Source organism: Dipodomys merriami, unplaced genomic scaffold (assembly GCF_024711535.1).
Source record: "Dipodomys merriami isolate MVZ:Mamm:240054 unplaced genomic scaffold, mDipMer1.0.p SCAF_1, whole genome shotgun sequence".
Lineage (NCBI taxonomy): Eukaryota > Metazoa > Chordata > Mammalia > Rodentia > Heteromyidae > Dipodomys > Dipodomys merriami.
The window spans coordinates 145,053,929-145,081,418 of NW_027202270.1; the positions used below are offsets into that span (position 1 = coordinate 145,053,929).

The following is a 27,490-nucleotide window of genomic DNA, read 5'->3' on the forward strand; positions in this document are numbered from 1 at the left end:
AGAAAGTGAGGGTAAAGCCTGGTGCACTGGCTCATTCCTGTGACATTAGCTGTCTAGAGAGAAAAAGAGATTGGGAGGATGATCATGGTTCAAGGCCATAAAAACTACAACTCCCATTGCAGGTATGTGGGAGGTATAACGGGAGAAAAGAAGTCCAGGCTGGTCTGGGCATAGATAAGATCCTATCTTAAAATATAACCAAAGCAAAATGAGGCTGAGGGAGGGAGCTAATGCTTATAATCCTAGATATTCTGGTGGCTGATGTCTCAAGATCTTGATTTAGAACTAGCCCAGCAGACAAATCTGAGGATAAAGCCAGAACTGAGGAAGTGGCTAAAGTGATAAGAGTACCAGCTGTGAATAAAAAAGCCTATTCAGAGTAAGAAGTCAAGAGTTCAAGCTCTAGTACCAGCACAAAAAGGGAGAAGGGTTGAATGCGACTGTCAGGTGGTAGAGTACCTTCTTAGTATTTGTAAGTGCAAGGCACTGAGTTCAAATTGTAGTACTGACAAAAAAAAAAGTAAGAGAAAGGATATGAATGGGCTCCTGAAAGTTAAGCTATAAAAGAAAGAAGTTCATGTCCTCCCTAAATACGTATCACCTCATAGAAACCCAAATGACTGAATCAACTACTGAATAATCCTACTTCATAGCTGAGAAAATAGCATAAAACCTTAAGCTATTACTTAAGTAAGCATTTTTCTACGTGGGGAGACTGAAGACTGGAAAAATTGTAGGGTATGATTAATATGATAATGAAAATGACAGCTATAATTGCAGTAACAAAGTGAGAACATATAGATTAGGAATACTCACCCATATTTTTTTCTAGAATCAGATAATCCCCAGATTTGAAATTAACAAAATTTTGGTTAATTTAATATAGTGTATGTAAATTTATTTAATGGCATCTGTATCTCAGAGACAGAATTCAGATACTACATTATATCTTGGAACTAGGTAATAAAGGTTTATTAAAACTTCTCAAATTCCAGACTGCCTTATTAATGTCAGGCCATGAGAAATAAAGGGGTCTTCAATGAAATTAACCACTTCACAAATATGAGTGGCAGATACAAATACAGAAAGGCAGTGACTGGGCAGCACCAATCATCCAAACATAGAAGAAGCTGAACCAGGTTCCCAGATTTTTAGTTCAGCACCATATGAAATTATAAAAATATATCTCTTAACACAGTTGAAGTAATAAAATTATGACACTTAATTTTACAAGTTTATTTTTGTTTCAAACAACTTAGATGAAAAGTTCCATGTTGATAAGGGATTCTGATTTCTAGAGAGTAGAATGGAAAGAAGGAAGCATTTCTTTTAAATTCCTTTACCTTAGCCTCTAATTTGCCCAACCACCCAAGTCATTAAGCATTGATTAAATCTATAACAATGTTGGGTGCTGAAGACTAAGTAAAATTTCCTAAAGTAATCTATAGTACAGTAGGAGAAGGCAGATGTTGGTAGTATACTCCATGCTATATGGTAGCTTCTTTACATTTTGGTCAGACTTAGAGCTCCATAACTTTCCCAGAAGGGTATGAATTACTCAGACTTCATTGTAATTAACATTGCTCAGTATTGAATATAATTAAGTTTTGTATTATGAAAATTGTAAACAAGTTTTTTTCTTGATTTATTTATTTAAAGACAATACAGAAGTAGAAGAGAAGGAAGAGAATTAAAAATCATTAGTTATAGGTTGGGTTTGACCTATAAAAACGTTCTTTGGCTTATCTAGTATTCATGCATATTCATGTATAGTATTTTTAGATACACTCTTTTTTTTCCCCTGGTGGTGGGGCCTGACCTCTGGGCCTGGGCGCTGTCCCTCTCAGCTTTTCAGCTCTAGAGCCACTTGTGGCTTTTTCTGCTTATGTGGTGCTGAGGAATCGAACCCAGCGCCTCATGCATGCAAGGCAAGCACTCTACCACTGAGCCACCTTCCCAGCCCCAGTATTTTTAAAAAAACAATGCTCGAATCTCCTATCATTTCCTATTTTTGAAAGTAAAAATGTTCTGATTTCTCTTGAAAAAAAAAAAAACCAAAAAACAGATGACTTGGCAACATCATCTGGCACTAAATACATATGGATGTCCCCTTTGCTATGTATTTTGTGATTCCCAGTTGCTACCACTCCATATTGCCTTTTAGACAGTAGAATCAAGGATCCTCTAAGCATTTTTTTTTTGCTTTAAAGCAAATATATTTTCTTTTGCAAAGAGAAAGGTAGTTAGTGGGAAAAGGGAAAGAAAGATGAAAAAAAAAAAAGTCTGCTATAGTTGGGGTTGCAGTTCAAGTGTTGCCTGTCTAGCAAGCAGGAAGCCTTCAGTTCAAACCCCAGTACTGAAAAAAAAAAGGGAAAAAACTTTCTGCTGTAAATTATTTTTCTCCTCTAGAATATTTGGGAAAAATTCATTCAAAAATATGGACTGATTACTTAATATATGGTAGGTATTAAACTGGCTACTAGGGACGCAGTGACAATAAGCATAATCCCTATTCCTGTAGTGATTATGGCCCACTAAATTCACACAAGGAAATATAAAATTTCAACTGAGTAAATGACTTGAAGAAGAAAGACTGCTCTTCTGATGTATAATTTTGAAATATATTCTACTTGGATAGTAAGGTAAAGTCTTCCCTGAAACAGTACTGCCAAGGAATTGAGAGAGTTAACTAACCAAAAGAGGCAAGAACATTCTGTGCTCCATGAAAAAAATATGGAAAGGATCTGTGACAGAAGGAAAATGGCAAGTACAAAGGACGAATAGAACACTCATTGTGGCTGGTATGATGAGGAACAAAGTATAGCATGAGATAAGATTAGAACCATGAAGTGCCTTTATGTACAAACCTTTTTATCTTACAGACTAGAGCCAATAGAGAAATTTGAGAGTAGGGATTTGAAAATTAATTAGATTTGTGTTGAAAGGTAGCTGCCAAGAGTGTAGAGACGTGTGTGTGTGTGTGTGTGTGTGTGTGTGTGTGTGTGTGTGTGTGTGTGTGTGTGTGTGTGTGTGTGTGTGTGTGTGTGTGATGACATATGCCTAGCAGTAAGATGACTGCTCAGGACCCAATTATAGATAGTAGTATAGGTAGTGACTTGAACAAGGTGTTGTGATGGGATAACTTAAGAGATGTTAGGATGTGATGAGGAATGAGCATGAGGGAGAAAGTAGTATCAAAGATGACTGATAGGTTCTGACTTGCATACAGAGCATTGCCAGCCAATGGAATGGGGAACAAAAGTGGAGAAGCAGGGTGGGTACTGGTTGCTCATGCTATAATACTAGTTACTCAGGAAGCTGATACTTGGGAATCATGGTTTAGAGGCAGACAAATCGAAGAGACTCTTAGCTCTAATATGACAGCAAAATAAAAGTCAGAAGTGGAGGTAGGGCTCAAGTGGCAGAATACCAGCTAAGGGAAAAAGCTAAGCAAGAGTGCTAAGCTGTGGGTTCAAGTTCCAATTGTAGCAAAGAGAAGTGGTGGTGGTTGTGTGAGAGAGAAGCATGTTTTAGTAGAGATAGAAAAGAGGAGAAGGGTCATGAGCTCAGTTTGGCACATGTTGAATCTGAGGGCTTCAAGAATCTTGCAGAAGATAAATGTAAAATCCAGAGCTTAGAGTTGCAGTCTGGGTTGGGGTCAGAGATATGTGTTTATCTTTAAGTGGCTTACACCATGAATGTAGATATAATCACTTGGGAAGATCTGGTGCTACTCAGGGGACTGAGATCTGGGGGACCTGATCTAGGGGATCTCAGTTCAAAGCAAGTCAGGGCAGAAAAGTTCTAGAGGCTCCACCTCCAAAATAACCAGCAAAAAGCCAGAATGAAAGCGTGGGTCAAGTAGTAGAGCAGCAGTTGACCAAGCAAGTCAAACAAGCTCATAATTCTGAGTTCAGATTCTGGTACTGGGATTAAAAAAAAAATCAATTTCTGGCATCAAGAAATGGGCAGATGAAGAGAAAAATTTGAAGTGTAAAAAAAAAAACAGGAGTGTGCTATATACTAAAAAATGTTAAGGAGAAAGATAATAGTGATTTGTTCAATAAGAGACTAATAGGTGAGCCAGGTGCCAGTGGCTCATGCCTATAATCCTAGCTACTACTCAGGAGGCTGAGATTGGAGGACTGCGGTTCAAAGCCAGCCTGGGCAGGAAAGTCTGTGAGACTCTTATCTCCAATTAACTACCAGAAAACTGGAAGTGGCACTGTGGCTCAAATGGTAGAGCACTCGCTTTTTGCTGAAGATCTCAGGGACAGTCCTCAGGCCCAGAGCTCAAGCCCCACGGCTGACCAAAAATAAATAAAAATAAAAGACTAACAGGTGAGGACTGAAAAATGTTTAATGAACTTGTTGACATGAAGTCACTATGGGGCATAGGTAAGATTTGTTTTGTAGGATGATGGGGAAAAGGCAGTTTAAAATGGCTAAGGAAGTGAGAAAACTATGGTGCTCACAGTCACCTCTGAAGAAGTTGGATTATAAAGAACAGTCTAAGCGGGGCACTGGTGGCTCATGCTAGTAATCTTAGCTACTCAGAAGGCTGAGATCTGAGGATCTTGGTTCAAAGCCAACCCCTGGCAGGAAAGTCCTTGAAACTCTTATCTCCAATAAACCACCAGAAAACCAGAAGTGGCGCTGTAGCTCAAGTGGTAGAGCAAGAGCCTTGAGCTGAAGAGCTGAGGGACAGCACTCAGGCCCAGAGTTCAAGCCCCACGACAAAAAAAACAAAAACAAAAACAAAAACAAAAACAAAAAAAAAACAGTTTAAAGAAAGGTATAGCGGATCAGAATGGTATATAACTGTCTGTGATCCCAGAACTTGGGAGGCTGATTGATTATAGGAGGATTAAGTGTGAGGCTAACTTGAGCTCTAAGGAAGAGGAAAGAAGGAAGGAAGAAAAAGGAAGAAGGAAGGAAGGAGGGAGGGAAGGAAAGAAGAAAAAAATATGGTGTGCACATGTAGTATTTTCTAGGCTGGGGATCTAATCACTGAGCCACATTCTCAAGGCAAGAGTATATTTTAAAAATTATCTTTAAATACTTGTACAAAGGAGTTGCTATTCCATAAAGTAGCTTATGAACATACCTTTATCAATGTCACCCCTTTTGTCATTCTCCCCTTCCCTCCCAATCCCACTGCTTCCCTCAATTTCTTAATTTTGTAGGATATGCATTGCATTTTATGACTGTGTTCCCCCCCTTCCTCTCTTTACTTGTCTACTCCCCTCCCCTTGGTTCCACCCCTTTTCCGAGTTTCCTGCTTCTTTTGTTCTCTTAAACTTCTATACTACATTACTTTGATCTTCTTTAAAGTGTTTTTTCTTTGCTTTTTAGAATTAATACATATTTATAGTAAGAGATTTCACTGTGAACACTGCACCAAATTCATCTCCTCCACCAGATTCATATTCCTTCCCTCCCATCCTCCTGTTTTCAAACAGCCTTTGGTAGGCTTCATTATGTTGTCTTCACCACTCTTTCTTTCCTTTTCCCTTTCCCACTTATCCTCTCCTAGTCAGTCCTCCTTTTACATTCATGTCCCCTTCATTATCATTCATGGTGATAATACACCATTATCATCATCATTATAATAATTTAGGTCTACGTACACAAATGTGTGAGAATATTCAATAATTGGTTTTTAGAACTTGCTTTGTTTTTACTAAACATGATTTCCAGTTCCAACCATTTTTCCTGCAAATATATGTGTATGTTTATATACACACATATATATTTTGATAGGATGTTGATATGAAGCCTATGCTGGACACAAACTTGAGATCCTCCTGCCCTCAGTCCCTTTAGTGCTGGGATTCACAGATATTTTCCACCGCACCTGCAGACAAATTTATCCTCATCCTACCACCCATTATTTCTATTCCCACCATAGCTGGAAAGCTGTATACCTTTTTCTCCCCATTGGAAGGGCATGTACAACCTAAAGTTTAATCAATGTGTTTATATTTTTTTGAAACAAAACTAGGACTAACTTATAACTAACTACTCCTTTTCTCCAGTATCCTGACTTAAATGCTCTTCTTTAAGATTCTGGTCCTCTTAATTCTATTCCTACAAATTTGAAATGTTCAGGCATTTATTTACATTTACTTCTATATGTATTGTTTTTTCCCCTCACAATTCCTTCCTATATTTTAGACTTTTCTGACACATATCCTTTAGGGTTTGTTTTTGTGAGGAACAGTTTTTATCAGCTTTTATTTCACCCATATAGTTGATTGTTTCAGTGTGGGGAGAATCTTAGATACCAATGCTCTACTTTTCATTATTTGGTTAGTATCACCTATTTGGTGGTTTAAAAAATTCTTTGCCAGCTGAGTGCTGGTGGTTCATGTTTGTAATAATCTTAGCTACTCAAGAGGCTGAGGTCTGAGGATCACAGTTTCAAACCAGCCCACATAGCAAACTATGCAAGGCTCCTTCATCTCTGTGCCTTAAATGGTTAAGTGGGTGAAAAAGCTCAGGGATAGTACCCCCACTCTGAGTTTGGCCCCAGGATTAGTACCAAATTAAAAAAAAAATCTGTCATTTGTGGTTTAAAACTTGATTAAAAATAAGTTAAAGTTTATTAGTAAAATTATTATTACATTTAATGAAGTTATTAAATAACCTTATTTTAAATAATAATACATACTGCCTTTGATTTACTGAGTACACTTGAAATTTGGGTAAATTCTCATTCTCTCTCTTTTTCTGAAATTTTAAGTAGATATATGTTAAACCTGTTCATTATATTCTCACTCTATCTTAAGCACTTGTTCATCTTTTCTGTCTATTATTTTTCTGGGCTATACTCAGAGATTTTATTCTAATTTACTAATTTCTTTTTTCTACTTTATGTCCTTTACTAATATCTTTTTAATTGTTTAGTCTATTGTTTTATTTCACTTCATAATTTTAATTGTTCATTTGAAAATGATTTTCAATAGCTTTGTATTTCAATGATATCTATTCACACATAATCATTTTTACTCTATAAAATTGCTAGATTTTATAGAGTAAAATTACAGGTCATGCCTATAATCCTAACTACTCAGGAAGCTGACATCTGAGGACTGTTTTTCAAAGCCAGCCTTTGCAGGAAAGTCTGTGAGAGTCTTATCTCCAATTAATGACCAAAAATAAGCTGGAAGTAGAGCTGTGGTTCAGAATGGTATAGTACTAATCTTAATCAAAAAAGCTCAGGAACAGCATCCAGGCCCTGAGTTCAAGCCCCAGAACCATCACACACAATTAAAAAAAAATCTCTACATGAGCTATCCCTTAATTGAAATGCTTGGGTCAAGATGTATTTCTTTTCTTTTCTTTCTTTTTTTTTTTTGGTCCTGTCGTGGGGCCTGAACTCTGGGCCTGGGCGCTGTCCCTCAGCTCTTCAGCTCAAGGATAGCACTCTACCACTTGAACCAAAGCGCCACTTTCGGCTTTTTTTTTTTTTTTTGCTTATGTGGTGCTGAGGAATCGAACCCAGGGCCTCATGCATGCAAGGCAAGCACTCTACCACTGAGCCACCTTCCCAGCCCCGAGATGTATTTCTTTTCTTTCTGGTTTTTGAAATATTGGCATATACATAATATCTTTGTGATGAGATTCAACTGTAAACATGATATTAATTTAAATGTCATATACATCTTATACACATAGCATGAAGGTAATTTCATCCAAACTCTGGTGTGTACCTGCAGTTTACTGCAGCCCATTACATGAGGTCACATGTGGAATTTTCGATTTGTGTAAAACTGGTGCTCAAAAAATTTCTTATTTCAAATATTTTAACTAGGGAGGCTTAAACTGTACTCAGTTGATAATTTTGCTCTCTGTAATTTTTGTAGGCAAGATTCCAAGTGACTTTTTAAATTTAGAATTTTACCTATTGATGATTCTAGGCTTAAAGTTCATTTCTCACCACATGATTTGCATTTGTCCTTCCGAATGCTTGAAGTTACTACCGGGGAGGGATGACTTTCCCTATAGGCTCCTAAAATCATAGAAAGAATGGGAACTTTTGACCCAAACTTGTGTGCAAATAAGCTTGTTAGGCATTCTCCTTTTGTACTCTATTTTGAACCCCTTTCACACAGAGCCAAAACACACAGGTACAAATCCTAGCTTTGAGAACCTGCTTATTTTTTCAGTTGAGCCATTGAAGGTATATCTTGTAAGGGTTCAGACATTAGGCTGTGTACATGAGTTTTTTAAATGAGACTTTACCCAAGGTATAGTCCTCATTGTAACATCCCCACAGCCAAGACATAAAATTAAAATCTGGGTTATGAGCTAGTAGAAGAGCTAGCAACCAACCTGGTTGCCAGGATGTACATCTACCTGGCATTTTATCATTTTGCACACACTTTATTTTCTGGTCTTTCTGGTCTTGAGGACTTTCCCTACTTACCAAGATCAATCATGCAGTGAAAAGGATTAAACAGTCTTTGCAGCATCGTTATGCAATTCTTTGAATCCAGGGTCAGCCAGATGTTTCTGGCTTCTACTTCTTTAAATTAAGATGTAAGGGTAGTATAAGAATGAAGGGCCAGGTGCTGGTGGCTCACGCCTGTAATTGTAGCTACTCAGGAGGCTGAGATCTAAGGATTACAGTTCAAAGCCAGCCTGGGTAGGAAAGTCCATGAGACTCTTATCTCCAATAAACCACTAGAAAACTGGAAGTGGTGCTGTGGCTCAAGCAGTAGAGCGCTCACCTTGGGCTGAAGAGCTCAGGGACAGCACCCTGGCCCAGAGTCCAAGCCCCACAACCGGGGTGGGGAGAATGAAAGGGGAAGAAGTCTACTGAGAAAATGGAAAAAGTGTGAAATTGTTAAGAGAGAAGCATTGAATAAGCAAGTAATGATATACAGGAACATATAGGACATAGGAGGATTTACTTGACAAGACTTCATAAAGTTAATCAGCTATATGTATCTTTAGAACTATGTCTGAGCTATAATAGTCTCACAGCCATATAATGGGTAGGAAAATCACACCCCTTTTCATTTTCTGTGGGGGTTATGAAGATAAATGTTGAAGAATTTTCTTTGGAAATACTAAATACACAAATGTGAGGGATTACAATCAAGTCTTCTGTGATAGGTATGTATGTATCTGAAACTCTGGCTTCACAATCTTAGGGAAAATTGGATCAAGTTAGTGGTTAAAATGCTGTTTAGTAGAGTCAGACAAGAACCGTTTATAATCACAGTTATGGCTAAAAGCCACTCACAAACTAAACCATTTCCAGAAAATAGTAATGGACTCATGATACAAGACTTGCCCCATAGATTTTTCTGTTTGGAATTTGTTGAGACTAAATCACTAAAACCCTAATGATTATGGGTCATTTGCCAGGATATGAAAAACTCTTATTTTAAGGTAGTTCTATTAGTGAGATTTTACCAGTGGTAAAAAATTAACTCTTTACTTAAACCAATATAAGCTAAGAAAATTTTAGCATTTATAACACATGGAATGTTACAAGCACAAATTATAGATTCTAGACAGTACTTAAATAATTTGTCTCAATGCTTTCTGGATTTTGATTTTTTTTTACCATTGGTCTCGTATCTATGGAATAAAAATATGATAAATAAGCTGAGCAAACAAACTGAGAAAATGGACAGCCTTGACTTTCAACCTCAATACCACCAATACATATGTAACTGTTGTTTTTAGTGTGCTAACTAGTTGAATTTATGACTGATTTTAAAATGATTTGTTTTCTACTTGTGATATGACACAGTGATATATGTGTATGTTTTATTGTATACATATGTGTATGATATACATGACATATGTATACATAAGATACATGATATATACATCATGTATATATTCATATTTATATCTTCTTATTCTTATTCTCAAGGAATTTTGAATTTATGGAGTGAAATACTTTTGTAGGAAAATAACAAAATAATAAATAATAAAATAATATATAATAAAATCACCATACCTGTAAGTTGAGAGTTAAAGTGCCATCAACATTTGGAAGTATGTAACTATTGACAGGCACAAAAACAGTTCTCAAGAGTTAAGACTTTAAATTTAATTTTCCTAGTTGTTTTAGAATTGTGATCAAATAACTATTTTATTCTGTTCAAGAAATTGGCATTCATGCTACAAACTGAAAGAAAAATTCAATATGGCCTCAAAGATGAATTGATTATGGCATGCATCACAATGCTCCAAAGATAGTATACTTTCACTTTAAGTTCTTAAAAGGTAAATAGTATAAATTTCTTCAGATATGTTCCCTACTCCTTTTAGGTTTGAATTCAGGGTCTCCAAATCTTACTTGGCTTTCCTGCTCATGGCTGGTACTCTACCACTTGAGCCACACCTCCAGCCTAGCTCTTTCTTTTTGGTGGTAATAGCAGATGAAGTTTGAAGGATTTCCTCTGCAAAGGTTGGATGCAAAGCTTAAACCTTCAGGTCTCAGCCTCCTATGTAGGTAGGATTACGGGAATAAGCCATTAGTACCCTGCTCAGATAATCTGTTTTAAAGACTCACGTTTTCTCATTATAGTATAGAAAGTGTGAAGAGTTGTCTGGTGAAGTTCATTGACTCTGCCAGAAAATCTTCAATGCATGTTTTTTAGATTAGTACACTTTTTTCCCCTTTCAACAATCTGCTATAAATATAAGTTGAAAAACTTGTTTCAGAAAGGGCTACTTCTCATTATCTCTGTTCTACTCAAATGTATGGTCATCAAAACAAAAAGTAGTTTTAGTTTGGGCAGTCTTAAATTTTGGGAGACCCACCAAAATGTATTTAAAGTAATGGCTGCTTTCCCATACTTGTATTCTGATTCATATTTCTTTACAGCTAAGTTCTCAAAGTTAGATGCTTTTAATTAATGAGAAGTAGGTACAATAAATGCTTTAAGCCAAAAGCAAAATATAATTGGTATTTATTATGACATGTGTAAAGACAAAACTTTTGGTTAAAACATTAAATATCAGTCTTATATTTGTCAACAGACTTCTCTACAATATACTTCAGGAACTCACTGGGACCAATTTAAATTCATAATGATGAGTGGAAAGTATATATGTCACCTGGAATCAATATAAGAAACTGAATTTAAATATTCAAATACTCCTAAATACAAGCTTTTGTACATTTTCTCTAATAAGTTTGGAAACTGTTTCGGATTAAGATGTCTCTAAGCAGGGTTTCAAAAAGTTAAAAATTTAGTTTCCTTAAGTATTGATGTCCTTAAATTGTTGGCTTGATTATTAAAAAACAGACAACCCACACACTTTTTAGGAGATACTACAAAAGAGAAAAAAAAAACTTTAGTCCACCTTCTTATGTTTTCTAGGGTATTAAGAGTTTTAGTGCTTTTCTATAAAAACATACCACAAAATCAAGAGATCCATTTCACTAGGAAAACTTCTAGACTTTAAATTTTTTCTTACTAGTTTGGAATATTAGCAATCAAAGGTATGAAAAATGCCAGGCACTAGTGGCTCACACCTATAATCCTATCTACTCAGGAGGTTAAAATCTGAGAGTCCAGGGTTGAAGCCATCCCAAATGGACAAAACCATGAGACTCTGATCTCAATCAGCAAAAACTCAGAAGTGGAGGCGTGGTGGTTGAGAGCTAGTCTGTCAGACATGAACAAAAATGCAAAGTGAGAGAGATCTACAGTCCAAGCTCCAGTTCTGGTATACATCCACAAAAAAACATGAAAACTCAAATTGGACACTTTGTGTGTTTTGTGTTGTAAAAGTACATATTTAGAATTTTAAGACTATAGGTGTTTTTTCCTAGTGTGATAATATTTAACCACTTTATTTTTGAGTGTAGTACTGGGTGGTAGAGGGTAAACATGGGACCCTCTGGGATACCAGGAACTCATTCCTTATTTGGGTTAATGATAATGCATTTTTGTATGAAGATGATCTTTTATCTAGCTTTATGTTTAAGATTATATATTTTATGATTATATATTTAAGTGCTTTCTGAAATGCAAACCATTTTCCAGTAAATTTTTAGTATGATTTTATAAAGTTAAAAGGGAAAGGCAAAACAGCTGATGCACATAGCAAATAAATTGCTAGACAACTTCAGGCAAATTAACTGTATGTGAAGCTAGAGTAAGGTTTCAGTGATGAGAAGTTACTAATCAGAAATGGTGGTAGAGTCTCAATTTATCAGTGTAACTATAAGGAAGTGTTATATGCTCTGGTTCGGTGGTGTATACCTGTAATTCCAACACTTGAGAGGCTGAAGCAGGAGGATTGTGAATTTTGAGGCTAGACTAGTCTATAAGGCAATATCCTGTCTCAAAAGAAAAAAAGTGATGAATACATCCTCAAGTAGGTGACATAACTATGGCATGATTACTTGGTACTCATTATTTATTTATATATTTATTTCTGATTCTCACTTAATGGATTTTTGTCACCATAATGCTTGGATTTCGGAAGGATACAGGCCAAAAAAGAATGAAAGCTCAGTTTGTTTTTAGTGTGCTAACTAGCTGAAGTTACGACTCATTTTAAATGATGCATTTGTTTTCCTATTTTTAAGGGGAAAAGGGGCTTGTTTATACAAAAAATATAAACACTTATCTGTCGCAAGTGATTTTTTTTGCTTTTACTTGGAACTATGTTAATTTTCATCACCTCCAAAAGGCTTTGAGAGGATTAGCTGCAGAGACCAATATTGTTCTATATTAGTCAGTATTAAGCATATGATGTCACTTTGTTTCCTTCTCTCCTCAAGCTTTTCTTTTGAGGAAAAGGGAGACTTTTGGGGTAAGGTGGGGGGCATTTCTCAAAATACTGTGGCTTACATACCACTAGCTGACACACGATTGACAACGTTACACTTCAAAACCTGTTTGAAATGGGTCAAATACCTAAGCGCTGCAGAACAATGCAACCCAATGGGCAATTCCCCATAAAAGAGAAAGGCGGTGTGATTGGATTGCAGCTAGTAAGCGAGTTATTGCAAAAATAGTTTGATGGTTTTGTTTATGCAATAGACACGGGGCAGGCTACTGTATTCTCTTAGTTTTTTTTTTAAGGACTTTGATATATATATATATATATATATATATATATATATATATATATATATATATATATATATATATATATATATATATATAAGAGGGTAGGACAAATCACCCAAAGCGGGAAGCAATTGGGACAAACATTTAAGGGCTTGACGGAGGTCCTCCTGGTGACCTGTACTATTGGTTATCGATCATTAACTCTGCTGGGGAACGATGGAAGGGAATTTGTGTGAGGCTTCTCGAGCTACAGGAAAGGAGATGCAAGAGGGAATAGAAGCTTCTAATAAAAGAAACGCAGCAACAATAGCGGAGGAACAGCTCTGCCTGGTGACGTAATGGCTGGCAGCGGTCCAGCTTCCAGCAGAGCTGCTGCTACCTCAGCATCCAACCTCCCTCCACACAGTCCGGCTGTGGCCAAGCTACCGGGGAAGGCTACTTCTAGCGATGCCACTTGATCGTGACCACCGAAGCCTCACCTCAGAGGATCAAAACACACGGGACAAAGGCTTGTCCCGGCGCTGCTAAGTGGACGGGGCACACCGACTCTCTCACTCCCACCTTTCCATCATCGGGTCCCTCAGCTGCTTAAGTTTAGAGCGAACCCACGGGTGCGTCTCGGGAGTGACTCAGTTTCCCCAGGCTGGTGGCGAGTCTGTCCGACTCTGCCCGCCCGCCTCTCCCTGGGCCCGGGCGTCTCGGGCGGGAGTGGATCGGGCTCTCCCTGCCTCCCTCCCTCCCTCCCTCCCTCTCCCCAGGTCCCCCCGCACGCCGGTCCTCCCGCCTTACCTCCGCCAGGTAGAGATTGAGGAGACAGAGCGTGGAGAACTGGAGGCAGGAGGGGAAGCAGTAGAGCAGCCAGTGCGGGAAGAAGTGCAGGTGAGCAGGCGGCCGGAGCAGGGGCAGCGAGCCGCTGAGCGAGAAGGCGGCGGAGAAGAGGGTGGTCCTGAGCGCTGCCCACAGGAGGCAGAGGAAGAGGCAGAGGCTCTGGTAACTCAGCCGTCGCTCGCGGTACAGGAGCAGCCGCCACAGCTGCAGGTAGGCAAAGGCGAAGAGCGCGGCGTAGAGCAGGGCGTGCAGGACGCTCAGCGCCAGCTGCACCGAACCCGGCACCGCGGCGCCCGAGGCGGCAGCGACGGCGCCCCCGCCTCCGCCACCCCCGCCGCCGGGCGTCGAGGCTGCGCGGGCGGCCGCCGGACCCGGCACGGACACCCTCATGTGGGAGCTGGGGCACTGGGGAGGGAGCCCGGGAAGGAAGGGGCCGGACTGCGGGCCGCCGTCGAGGGGGCGGATTGTCGTCCCCTGACCCCCCACCCACCCCAGCCTCCAACCCCGGAGCGCGCCGTGACAGGACCCGGAGCCCCGAGCAGAGCAGCCCGCGGTTCCACACCCCCCCCGCCTCCAGCCCCCTACTCGCGACCCCGCCTCCTCTCCTCAGTCCCCCCCCCCCCACCCCCTCAGGGGGCTCGGCTCTCCTGCTGAGGCTCCGCTCGCGAGCGGCGAAAAACAACTCTCGGCTGGAGACAATCAGCTGAGAAACCCGAGCATTTGAGGCGCTCGCTCCGCACCGTGGGCTGGCACTGATTGGCTCAGGTGGACACGCCCCCCGAGCGCCGTACTCGGAAGGCCACGGGCCGAAGGGCCCGTCACTCAGAGACCTTGAGCCCTAATTGGGCATCCCCTTTACCCCGCTTTCTCCCCCCGCTGCACACCCCACCTACGCCGCTGATTGGCCCAGCAACTGCGCTGTCCGCGCCCGCCGGCGGGAGGACTCGGTGGTCGTCTGTCACTTGGGGCTGCTCTCGCTCCGCCTCCGGCGCTTCCCATTGGTTGGAGCATCCCTTACGTAAGGAGCACGAGGAGAGGGAGGAGTCCCCGGGGTTGTTTTTTGCCCCGGAGACCGAGTCGTCTGTGGGGGTGGTTGCCAGGAGGAGGGCCCGCGAGGAGGGCGGGGATGCTGCGCTCTCACAGGTAGGCGTAGCGGTTGCCAGCTGCTGGGAGAGCCGGCCGCGGCCCCGCCTTCCGCCTCCTCCAGGGTCTGGGGTGGCGGGAACTGTGGGCCGCGGGCACGGCCTGGGTCTCGCACGCAAGCAGGTAGGTGGCGGCGTGGGTCCTTCTGTCTGCAGGAATGCGGACCCGGGCTTCTCCCCGGGCACTGGTTGTGCCCTCGAGCGCTAGACTCGTTTTTTGGGGGTACCTGCACCCTTCTAAGGGTCAGGGTTCTTCTTCTTTTCTTCTTCTTCTTTCCCTGTGTGAAGAGGAAGGTGATTCTTTGCAACTAACAGTTTGGAAAGATGCTCTGAGCATAAGCCCAGGGAAAGAATTGTCTTTGATGGCTTGGGGGATCGACGACGAGGGGGAGAGAGTCTGTACTTAATTCCACAATGTGTTGAGAGTATACATGTAATGTGTGTGTGTGTGTGTGTGTGTGTGTGTGTGTGTGTGTGTGTGTGTGTGTGTGTGTGTGTATCGAGTCCGGCATAGGAGATGATGTCACTATTCCAACCTGGGACTAAGAGAGATACGAAATAGAAATGCTATGTTACTACTGTAAGTGAGGAAGAAACAGATCTCTCAATATAGATGAAGGCTGCAACATAATTGTGGACTTTTATATTTAATAAAAAAAACACACTGGTGCAAATTCATGAGTAAATCACGTGCTGTGGAGGATGAACAGCACATCACAAAGTAAGGATCCTTGTGAAAGACAGCTGCTACATTTACAGGAACAACCAAAAAAGCAGACTTTAGTAATTCATTATCCCTTATTTTATGCTTTGTCCAAGAAGAATGCTGGGGTTTTTGTTTGTTTTTTCCTAGCTGCATATTCTATTTATTGGTTCAAATTCTGGACCAAGAGTTCACCAGATACTTTATGTGGGTGTGGCTTGGGTTCTTTCTAGGCTCCTGTCAACTTCATATATGTATATCCTGGCACTGTTTCATACATATTTGCAGAAGAAGCATTCTGTTGAATAGCTTGAAGAACAGTGGCCAGTAGTATAACTTACTGTGAGAGGTGAACAGTCTATTCCAACCTAACACTTGAAGATCATACTTACTGGAATTTAAAGTAATCACTTCATGGACTCTTAAGAGAGTGTGGTTAGGGCAGTATACTGTTCCTTTCGAATAGAGGACAGAATGCTCATGACAGCAATGAGGTAATTAATTATAGTCATGGCTTTAAGCACGTAAGCATAAGATCAGTTATGTGATTTTAGTCATTTGTCAAAATTAAGGGCACAACTTGTTTTCTGGCATGGCCTATTTGTGCATCTTTCATAATCAACGGGAAGCAAATTTCAGGTCATAAGTGCTGTCTTGAGTTTTAGGGAAAAAGCTCTGGCTTCAGAAAAATCTCAGCTAGACTTGGGTACCCAGTCCAATACAACAATTGAAATGATAAAGAGAAAGGAGAGATAATCAAACTTGACTGCATTGGAGAGAACAGATATAGGATCTCAGTGATCCCAAGTCCATATTCAGGGGGTTTATGGAAACTTTGAGATCTTAGGAAAGCAAGAGAAAGAAAGAGGATGAAATTCACATAGCTGATAATGCTGGGAATCAGGCAGTGGTCTGACAAACCATTATCTCAGGTTGGGTTTTACAGTGGGTTCTAGAAGATTTCTTACTGCTGTTGCTTAGGTGTATTTTCTCTTGTTACATACATGGTTTATCCATCAGCCCTGTCAATTCCAGCATCCAAGGTGACTACAACAGAGAGAGAGATTCAGAAAGAATAAAGAGGAAAGTCATAGAGGGACAAATTGGAATTAATTAGGCCTATGACTATAATCATGAGTAGTCAATTAACAAAACAACAGGATCTTTCTTTTTCTCCTGTATTTTCTGCTCAAAATTATGGTAAACAAAATATGCACAAAATATGTCTTTGTTTATGAGGCTGTTTCCCCTTGTCCCCATTTGATACTGCATATCTGGATAGTCTCTTCCTTTCTCCCTCCTTTTGTTGGGATGAGTGTAGGGGCTGCAGATAGAATATTTTCTTCCCACTTGGCTTTGAAGGACACTGGAGAGATGAGATGTTTACTCCTTTTCTGGTCTCCTTTGGATCTTAAATAGTAAACTGCTGAGATCTAATCAGTATTTCATTTGAGGCTGGTTCAGTGAACAGGTTATTTTCTCCAGCAACAGCATGAACTGTAAATAAGCTAATTTTGGACAGAATGTTCTTACAGGAACTTTGTAAGCATGAAATGCCCAGTTGTTGCAAAATAAAATGTTTTTTTTTTTTTTACCAAGTGAATGATATAATTTATTTAATAGTCATAGTTGCTAACTTCCTCTTTTCTCGACATGCAGAGGCATTAATTTTATTGTTAATCATAAGGAAATTTCAGGTCTGTAAAGGAGAAAACACTAATGTTCTTTAGAGAAAGCTTACTACCAGATATTCTACAATTTAATATATCCACGTGCATAAAGGTTGGACATTATTGTACTGAAAAGACCAATTACTCTAGTACAGTTGTCTTTTATACATTTTAAAGCATGAGAATTATATGTATATAGGACTCAATTCCAAAATGGGATTTGTCTAGCTAAGGATGACTACCAACTATTCATCCCTGCATTCCCCCCTCTTCCTTCCCTCAAGGAGCAGGTAACAACAAATCTTTACCTCCTGTCCTCAATAACAGGAAAATGGCGGTTTTCTCTTATAATTTCCTCATTTATTCCACGTAGAGGCTTTCTTAATATTCTGCATGCTGAGTGGAGGATACTTTTGTTGTCATATACATTTTATCTGCATGTATCCCTTTTTGTACTATGTTCTCACTGACCCATTCTTTTAGTATTTTGTTACTCTCTTAGTTACAAGCCATTCTTTCCATCTTTTAAATAACTTTTGGATGTATACTTGTTTAGAGATTAGGGCTGAGGTAAAAGTAACATCTTGTATCCATACTCTGATTGGTGCTTCAGAAGCATTATACTGAAGAATAAAGGTCCCTTGTCTAAACTGAAAGTTGGAAGGCCTATATGGTGGTATTAGAAAGAATGCTTTGCCTAACAGCTTGCCTCTCACTTTCCCTCCTTTTGGTACAGGAGCCTATTGTAGTAATGGTAACTTAGCATTTGTGTGTGTGTGTGTGTGTGTGTGTGTGTGTGTGTGTGTGTGTGTGTGTGTGTGTGTGTGTGTGTGTGTGTGTGTGTGTGTGTGTGTGTGTGTGTGTGTGTGTGTGTGTGTGTGTGTGTGTGTGTGTGTGTGTGTGTGTGTGTGTGTGTGTGTGTCTCTAGGCCTGAGCTAGTGTTCTGCCACTTGAGCTATAGCTCAACTGCTTTGTGTATGTGTGTGTGTGTGTGATTAATTAGAGATGAGTTTGAGGGACTTTCTTGTCCAGGATGACTTTGAACCATGATCCTCAGATCTCAGCCTCCTTAGTAGTTAGGATTTGTACAGGTGTGAACCATTGGTGCCTGGCTTCAGTTATTTGTATTTTAAATAGTCATTTTTCTTTTTAAAATTTTCTTCCAATGTAATTGAGTAAAATTTTGACGAATTCTTTGAATTCTCTTGTTTTAAAATCTGGGACATATTTTTTTTCTTGTCAGTCGTGGGGTTTGAACTTGGGGCCTGGGTGTTGTCCCTCAACTGTCAGCTCAAGGTTAGCGCTCTACCACTTGAGCCACAGCACCACTTCTGGTTTTCTGGTGGTTAATTGGAGATAAGAGTCTCACCTACTTTCCTGCCCAAGCTGACTCTGGGACATATATTTTATGTTCAACTCACTCTCCTCTTATGCATTATGAGGACAAGTATAGCAGTAGTGCTAGACTAAGCTATTTTGTGTTAACTCCCAAAACAAGACATCTTATGTTCACATACGTTAGCTGGGAGCTTTGTTCTGTCATTCTGTTTCTGAGACTTAGACTGCATACAGGCCTCATTTTGAGTGTTATCTCACAGCAAAAGGAATGCTTGTCATAAATCTTAACTCATGTATTCTGATCTTAGAAGCTTTCAGAACTTAAAAAAAATTATGTGGTACACAGGAATCGAACCCAGGGCCTCATGCCAGCTAGGCAAGCACTCTACCACTAGGTCACATTCCCAGCCCTCAGAACTTTTTTATGTCACTCTTCACATTTTATTGGACAAATTAGCTCAATGAAATCAGGAAGTATAATTTTATCATGTATAGAGAATTAGAAAAATGACAGCCCAGCCTTCATGTTAACAAATATCCATATCCCACATGTTGTTCAACATGGACTTTTTTTTTTCTTTTGATGATGGTACTGGGTTTGAATTTGGGGCTTCATACTTGTGAGGCAGTCCCACCCTGACTTTATACTAGAGATAATCCCCAAATCCCATCCAGTCACTGGATCAAGCTCAAAATTCAGCTTCTTTGAGGAATTCACAGAAGTGGTCATTTATTTTTCATTTAGATATAAACTGTTTCTCACATTCTGTTGAATACCTTGGGTAATATAGCAACAGGTTAAGTATTCCTATTTAGAGAAGAGTAGAATGAAAGACACATACCACACTGTAGACAGTAGAAATCTATAGTTGACATCTTTTTACACACCTCTGTTTTTAAGGAAGGTTTAAAAATATCTGCTCTGTTTGAATTTTTAGTAAACACAACAAAAACGAATTATTGAAAAAACAAAGTAAAACTCATATTACAAGAACAACTTAAAATTGTTATTGGATTTAATAGTCACAGAATTACCATTAAATTGCTGTGGAAGCTTCTAAACTTATACCCAGTTTCTATATATTAATGTAGAAATACTAACTCTGCTTTAAGGAAATTAAAAAAAAAAGTTTATTCTGAGCCAAATCTGAGTGACCATGGCCTGGGAACAGAGATTCAAGTTACCCTAAATGACATATTTTACCATGGAAAATATTACATGAACTTTTACGGACACAGAAAAGATAGGCACAAATCACTGTGTTTACAAAATGTAGAAGGAGTCATCAGGTAGATAAGCTACCACAAGGCAAGGGAATCTAGTATTTAGATGTTGTCTTTAACACATTCTTTAGCTTTAGGGTTGATGGAAGCTAGGTGTGTTCAGCTTTGTGGTACATTCAAAAAGTTAAGAGTGAGGTAGATTGAATGCAGAGGTAACTGTGAGTGGATATAAAAGGGGCTAAAGGTAGCTCAATAATTTTGACTGTTGACTTAAAATTTTTCTATCTCACAATAATCATGTTCTACTCAGCCAAGACCAACTAGTCTGCAGGATTTTTAGTGAGATACGGCTTCTTCAAAAACTTTGGTTCACAACAATCGTTTCATTCTAGCTCAGTAATAAATAGTTCTTACTCTACACATGCCCGGGGACATATTTCTCCATGCTCTTTGGTTTTGCCTTTTGAGAGGGCCTGCCATAGAGGGCCTGCCATTTTTGTTATGCTTGGACAAAGCTTAAATTGGCTTTGGAAAATACGGTGTCTTTACTTTCTTTTTGTTCTGTGACAGAGCAGTTTGATCAGTGTGCTTCTTTGACCATACAGGAATCTGGGTTTGGGGATTATTGTAGGTTTTGTACAACAAAATTGTTTTTTGTATAACAATTTTTTTTGGTAGGTCATGGGGCTTGAACTCTGGGGCTTGGGTGCTGTCCCTCAGCTCTTCAGCTCAAGGCGAGTGCTCTACCCTGTGAGCCATAGTGCCGCTTCTGGTTTTTTAGTGGTTTATTGGAGATGAGACTCAGAGACTTTTCTGCCTAGGCTGGCTTTGAACTGTGATCCTCAGATCTCAGCCTCCTGAGTAGCTAGGATTACAGGTGTGAGCCTGTTATGTAAAACAAAACAAAAATATTGCCTGAAAGTGACATACCTCTTACTTTCACACATATAATCTTATTTTTTAATGAGATAGAAGCTGTGGGAAAGTACTCAGACACTGACTGTATGGTTAGATCTTTTATGTTATAAAATGCATTTTAGACATTTTAGGGAAAAAGGATAATGTTAACCTAATGTACACTTTATTGTTAGACTAACTGAATTGTAAACCTCAAGGCAAGGGAAAATGATTTTTATGCTTGAATCTTTCAGTTGTCTTTTTACCTAATGTTTTATGCTTTAATTAGATTATAATTCTTTTATTTAATAATGAATATTATATAGTTAGTCTCTTAGTCTCAGGAATGTGTTCATTTTCCTCTAGAATATAAAGAAAATAGTGGAATGACTGTTTTAAACATCTCCATTAATTTAAAGTGGCTTTAAAGTAGGCTGGTTTAAAATGACCATAGTGTATAATCAATTTTAATGTCAAGGATATTTCTTAATATATCATTAAAATTACATTTTTACATGCCTCTCACAGTTCTCATTTTCCATTTCACTTTGTGTTTTTGAACACTTGACTTGAAATAAGAAATTGATGGCTGGGGCTGGGAAGGTGGCTCAGTGGTAGAGTGCTTGCCTTGCATGTGTGAGGCCATGGGTTTGATTCCTCAGCACCACATAAGCAAAAAGAAAAAAAAGCCAGAAGTGGTGCTGTGGCTCAAGTGGTAGAGTGCTAGCCTTGAGCTGAACAGTTGAGGGACAGTTCCCAGGCCCAGAGTTCAGGCCCCACGACTGGACCAAAAAAAAAAAAAAAAAAAAGAAAAGAAAAAAAGAAATTGATGGCAGATTTGTTCACTGGTATAAATTAACTCATGAATGGATTTGTTAGGAAATAATGAATGAAAAGTTAGCTTATTTTTGTAGGAAAACCTGCTCACTAGAGATGTATATTATTGGAGAGGGGAAGGGATGGTATGGGGAAACAAAGGAAGAGGCAACAATGCTTGATAAGAAATGTACTCACTATCTTGCCCATGTAATTGTAACCCCTCTGTATGCTATTTTCACAATAAAAAAAAAAGAAGTATATTATGTGCTTAATGATCTTACCAAATGACCAGAATAGGTATCCAATGTCTTGTGATTTCTCTATAAATTTTTATTCTTTTATCATTTCATTTTTTTACAGGAAAAAGTCTACTTTTATTTTTGAGTAAATGAAATAATATTCACAGGATTTGTTTTTGCCTGTTTTGAAACAGTAATCTTGTGTTTGAAACATATGAGTCCTATGTGAAAAGTTAGAACACTTAAAATTTACACTGATACCTGTGAGTACATTGTAATATTCTACAAGTATGTTTTTTTACTATGCTAATTTTCCTAAAATATCTTCTTTTATACTTAGACAATATAGGTCATCCGTAGAAAACATCTGAAGTTGTTCAGGACAAACACTGAAAATAGCAAAAGAGAAGACAATTTCAGAGGAAATGGAAGTAAGTACACTAGGGAAGAAGGGATATGTCTAGACCAAACCTGAATTAAATAAACCTAGATTAAAATATAAATTGAGAAAGATTTAAATGTTGAAGTAGTATAAAGAAATATGTCTTTTTTCAGTGCGAGGGTTATATTCAGAGCTTTGCACTTCATAGGTAGGCACTCTACCATTTGTGTCACACTGCCAATCTTTTTTGCTTTGTTTTATTATTTCTTTCTTTCTTACTAAGGTTTGGCCATGCCTCCAGCCCTTTTTGCTTTGGTTGTCTTTGTGATGTGAGTCTCACTTGTTATTGGACCATTATCCTCCTATTTATTCTTCCTGGAGTAGTTATTTTGGGAATAGGCTCTCATTTTTGTGCCTGGACAAGCCTGGGCCTCCATCCTCCTATTAATGCTTTTATACTTAGCTTGAATGACAGGTATATAATACAAGGATTAGCTATTGGTTGAGATCTGGGAGTCTTGTTTTCTCCTTAGGCCGGCTTTGAACCTGTTCCTCCCAATTGCTGTCTCTAGAGTAGATGACATTACAGGCATGAATCACTAACCCCTTACCTGAAATGTAAATTAAGAACGAAAAATAAAATGAACTATACAACTTTTGGGGAGAAGCAGGGGCAGGACTCTAACCCCTCTGTACATCACCTTTATAATAACAATAAAAAATAAAAAAGAATAAGAAATATATTTAGAAAGAAATTTTGCATAGTCCTAATAGATATCATGTAGGAATTTTTTTTTTTTTTTTTTTTTTTTTTTTTGTCGGTCGTGGGGCTTGAACTCTGGGCCTGGGCGTTGTCCCTCAGCTCTTCAGCTCAAGGTGAGCGCCCTACCACTTGAGCTACAGCGCCACTTCCGGTTTTCTGGTGGTTTATTGGAGATAGGAGTCTCACGGTCTTTCTTGCCCGGGCTGGCTTTGAACCGTGATCCTCAGATCTCAGCCTCCTGAGTAGCTAGGATTACAGGCGTGAGCCACCAGCGCCCGGCTCATGTAGGAAATTTAAAGTAAAAAGAAAGTGAATATGGGAGACATCTCGATGATTTTAAGTACCTATTTTAGTATTTATGGCAAACAACTGGAAGATAAAATTCTCAGTTAAAAGATCAGTTGGCATTTGAGAATTAATACTGAAATTAAGAAAATAACAGCTTTGCTGGGTGCTAGTGGCTTATGCCTATAATTCTTAAGAGGCTGAGATCTGAGGATCATGGTTCAAAGCCAGCTTAGGCAGGAAAGTCTGTGAGACTCCTATCTCCAATTATCCATCAGAAAACTTTGAGCTGTGGCTCAAAGTGGTAGAGTGCTAATCTTCAGCCAAAAAACTCAGGGACAGTGCCCAAGCCCTGAGTTCAAGCCCCTCTACTGACCAAAACAAAACAAAACAAAATAAAAGAAAGAGAAAATAAAATAGCAGCTTAATATACTTCTATAAATACCTTTGAAATTTAAGATACCTAGTTATATATTTTCCAGAAGTTTATTTCTTTCACAATTATAAAAAACAAATAAGATGGTTCTGGAAGGTAGTTTAGTGATAGAACATTTGTCTATCATACATGGAATCCTGTTTTCAATCCCCAGCACTGCAGAAAATGAAATCAATAGCATTAGCTGGACATGATGGCACACAAGTCGGAAATCTCAACTACTTCAAAGGCAGAGCCAGAAGCATCAGAGTCTTTGGCCAACCTCTATGAAAAACAAACTGAAGAAAGCAAAATGGGCTGAGGACAAGGTTCAAGTGAAAGTGCTTGACTAAGTACAGGCTTTAAATTCAGTCCTAGGACAACAAAAATAACCCCTGAAACACCAGTAGTATTATCCAATAATAAACCAATGTCATTACATATCATTTTTTTTTTACTCTCAGATTTTTACTATGAGGAAATAGGAAACTTCTAGCAAAGTTAAACAGTATGAATAATAACTTTTTTTTTTGTAGATTTAACTTCGTTCATTTAACAAATTCCATTTAACAAAACTGCTGAAAACCTACCCTGTGCCAGGTGTTGTCAGAGGCAATAGAAGACAGCAGTGAACAGAAGAGGCAACAGCTCCTGCTCATATACTGCTGCAGCACGTGATGTCTTCTGGCTTCAGTGTTTTTAGACTTGACATCTCTTTTGTCATAATGTGCATTTTTTATAAGTCAACTGAAGATTCTCTGCCAGAAGTGAGTTCTCAGAATTATTTCAGTACATTGCAACCAGGAAAAGCCTCTTTAGCTTATTTTTGTCAAACTGGTAAGTTTTAAGATTCTAAAATTACTCTTGTGGTATTTATGTTACTGTTTAGTGTGCTCAGTGGGGCGTTGCTGTCAGGAGTAATGGTATGTATGATAAAATTTTTGTTACACTATGCCTGCCTGCATAGTGGGACCTATGTGGGACCTTAGTTTCACATTACTTAGCTTCTCCCTGTGTTTCTTCCATCATCTATTATAAGGAAAAAGTATTTGCTAAATTTATTGTGAGGGCTAAATAAGATACTCATATGCTTAGTTCATAGTAAATACTAGTTAAGAATTGGTTATTGCTAATAACATGTCAATTTCATCTGATCATTTCTTTTTTTTTTTTGTGAGTCATGGGACTTGAACTCTGGGTTTGGACGCTATCTCTGAGCTCTTTAGCTCAAGGCTAGCTCTCTACCACTTGAGTAACAGTGCTACTTCTTGCTTTTTCTGTTTATGTGGTGCTGAAGAATTGAACCCAGGGCCTCATGCTTGCAAAGCAAGCACTCTACCATTGAGCCACCTTCCTAGCCCCTTACCTGATATTTCTGAAAGTATACTTTTCATGCTTTAAGCATGTCAATATTTTAGAAAGTTTAAAAATACAAAATAAATCAGTAATACTCTGTTTTAGCTGTATCATTCATTATACTGGATTAGCTAACATAGCTATTGAACATAACAAATAATTGTAATGAACTCCTTTAAGGCTTCATGGTTTAAAAGTACTATTCTCTTATTAGAAGTAGTAAATTAAGTAAGTCCATGTTTATATTGCTTTCCTCTTAAATGTGAAAAAAATAAAGATTTGGACATTTTTATCATATAGTTGTTAAATAGGAGTGTGTGTGTGTGTGTGTGTGTGTGTGTGTGTGTGTGTGTGTGTGTGTGTGTGTGTGTGTGTGTTAATCCTGGGGCTTGAACTTAGGTCTTGAGGACTGCCCCTGAACTTTGTCACTCAAGGCTAGCACTCTACTACTTGAGCCATAGCTCCACTAGTGGTTTTTTGGTAGTTAATTGGAAATAAGAGTATCATGGACTTTTTAAAAAATCAGTTGTGGGGCTTGAACTCTGGGCTTGGGCACTATACCTGAGCTCTTTAGCTCAAGGTGAGCACTCTACCACTTGAGCCACAGCACCACTTCGGGTTTTCTGGTGGTTAATTGGAGGTAAGTGTCTCACCAACTTTCCTGCCTGGACTGGCTTTGAACCACAATCCTTAGATCTCAGCCTCTTGAGTAGCTAGGATTACAGGCATGAGCCACCAGCAACTGGCTTAGCACTCTACTACTTGAGCCATAGCTCCATTTCTGGTTTTTTGGTGGTTATTTGGAAATAAGAGTATCATGGACTTTCTTGCCCAGACTGGCTTCAACTGCGATCCTCAGATCTTTACCTCCTGAGTAGTTAGAATTACGTCATCTGCAAAAATTTTAAGGTCATTTATAAAGTTATATAAATGATAAAAATACTAGAAATAATAATAAGGCAATATGGAAATAAGGGTATCAAAATATGTAACTGGGACATAGCTAGCAAGAAAAATAGAAAGCCCACAGAAGATCTTCACTAGCTATACAACAGACAAAAGTCTCATATTAAAAATAAACCTAGAGCTCAAAAATTACCCCCCCCCCCATAACAAATCTCCAAAGAAACAACCACTCCATTAATAAGTGGGCTGAAAAATTCAAAAGAGACTTCTCTGGAGAGGAAATAAGAATGGCCAATAGACACATGAAGAAATGCTCAACATTGCTGGCCATAAAAGAAATGCAAATCAAAACCACATTGAGATTTCACCTCACCCTAGTTAGAATAGCCATTATCAAGAAAACAAATAATAACAGATGCTGACGGGGATGTGGCCAAAAGGGAATGCTACTACACTGTCGGTGGGAATGTAAGATGGTTCAAGCACTATGGAAGGCTGTATGGAGGTTCCTCAAAAGATTAAACATAAAACTCCCCAATGATCTAGCAGTCCCACTCCTGGGCATTTATCCAAATGATCACAAGCTAGGCCACACTAAAGCTACCAGCACAACTATGTTCATTGCAGCATTATCATTGCAGCATTATTTACTACAGCTAAGATATGGAACCAACCCAGATGCCCCTCAGTAGATGAATGGATCAAGAAAATGTGGTATATACATACTTCTATTAGAAAGAATGACATCACCCCTTTTGTAAGGAAATGGAAAGACGTGGAAAAAATCATATTAAATGAAATAATCCAGATCCAAAGAAACATATGCTCTATGGTTTCCCTCATTTGTAATAGTGTATTTCTAGGATAGTCCTGGCAGAGAATCATAATAGCTCATAGCTATGTACATATGACCATACAAAATGATGCTAATTGAAATGAACTCCAAGTCATGGAAACAGCAGGTCTGTTCTTTTTTGGTTGTTGACCTTGTTGTTGCCAATATACTATATCTAATTCTTGCTTATTTTATTTCATTTTTCTTTTTCCATTTGTTTGTCTCTGTCTTTGATTCTGGTACCCTCCAACTTGTTTATACACTTATCTGATTTGGGGAAGGGAAAGGAAATAAGAAAATGCTGACAGAAGGACAAAGGATGACCCATTGCAACAAAAAATACTCACAAGACACTATGTTGGAAATGAACTTTATCACATCTGGTGGGGATGGGGGGCAGGGAGGCTAACAATGGGTAACAATGTTTGACAAGAAATGTACTCATTACCTTACTCATGTAACAGTAACCCCTCTGTACAGCATTTTTACAAAAAATAAAAAATTTTAAAAATAAATGTAATTGTATATGTATATATGTATATTCACTGTTGAAGGCTAGACAAATTTATTTTTTGTAGGTTTTGACTTTAATATTTAAAATTCATCTTTTTTAAAGGAGCAATTCATAAG

At 38.8% G+C, this 27,490-nt stretch overlaps 2 protein-coding genes across 6 annotated transcripts in view; one reads left to right on the top strand and one right to left on the bottom strand.

Annotated features, from left to right (window-relative positions):
* Gpr137c (G protein-coupled receptor 137C) overlaps positions 1 to 14,276 on the bottom strand; it is a 58,670-nt gene extending 44,394 nt beyond the window's left edge. The window contains exon 1 of the mRNA XM_070033329.1: positions 13,848 to 14,276. Within this exon, the coding sequence (XP_069889430.1) occupies positions 13,848 to 14,276 (429 nt within the window). The remainder of the gene's footprint in view (positions 1 to 13,847) is intronic.
* Positions 14,019 to 27,490, top strand: part of Txndc16 (thioredoxin domain containing 16) — a 77,017-nt gene continuing 63,545 nt past the window's right edge. For 2 of the 5 annotated variants that reach the window (XM_070033270.1, XM_070033308.1), the window contains exons 1-3: positions 15,063 to 15,152; positions 22,259 to 22,349; positions 24,300 to 24,600. In XM_070033270.1, the coding sequence (XP_069889371.1) occupies positions 24,441 to 24,600 (160 nt within the window). In that variant the 5' untranslated portion in view covers positions 15,063 to 15,152; positions 22,259 to 22,349; positions 24,300 to 24,440. Of the gene's footprint in view, positions 14,097 to 14,958; positions 15,030 to 15,062; positions 15,153 to 22,258; positions 22,350 to 24,299; positions 24,601 to 27,490 lie in introns of those variants that run through there. The other 3 variants (XM_070033289.1, XM_070033279.1, XM_070033299.1) reach the window with 3 other exon arrangements.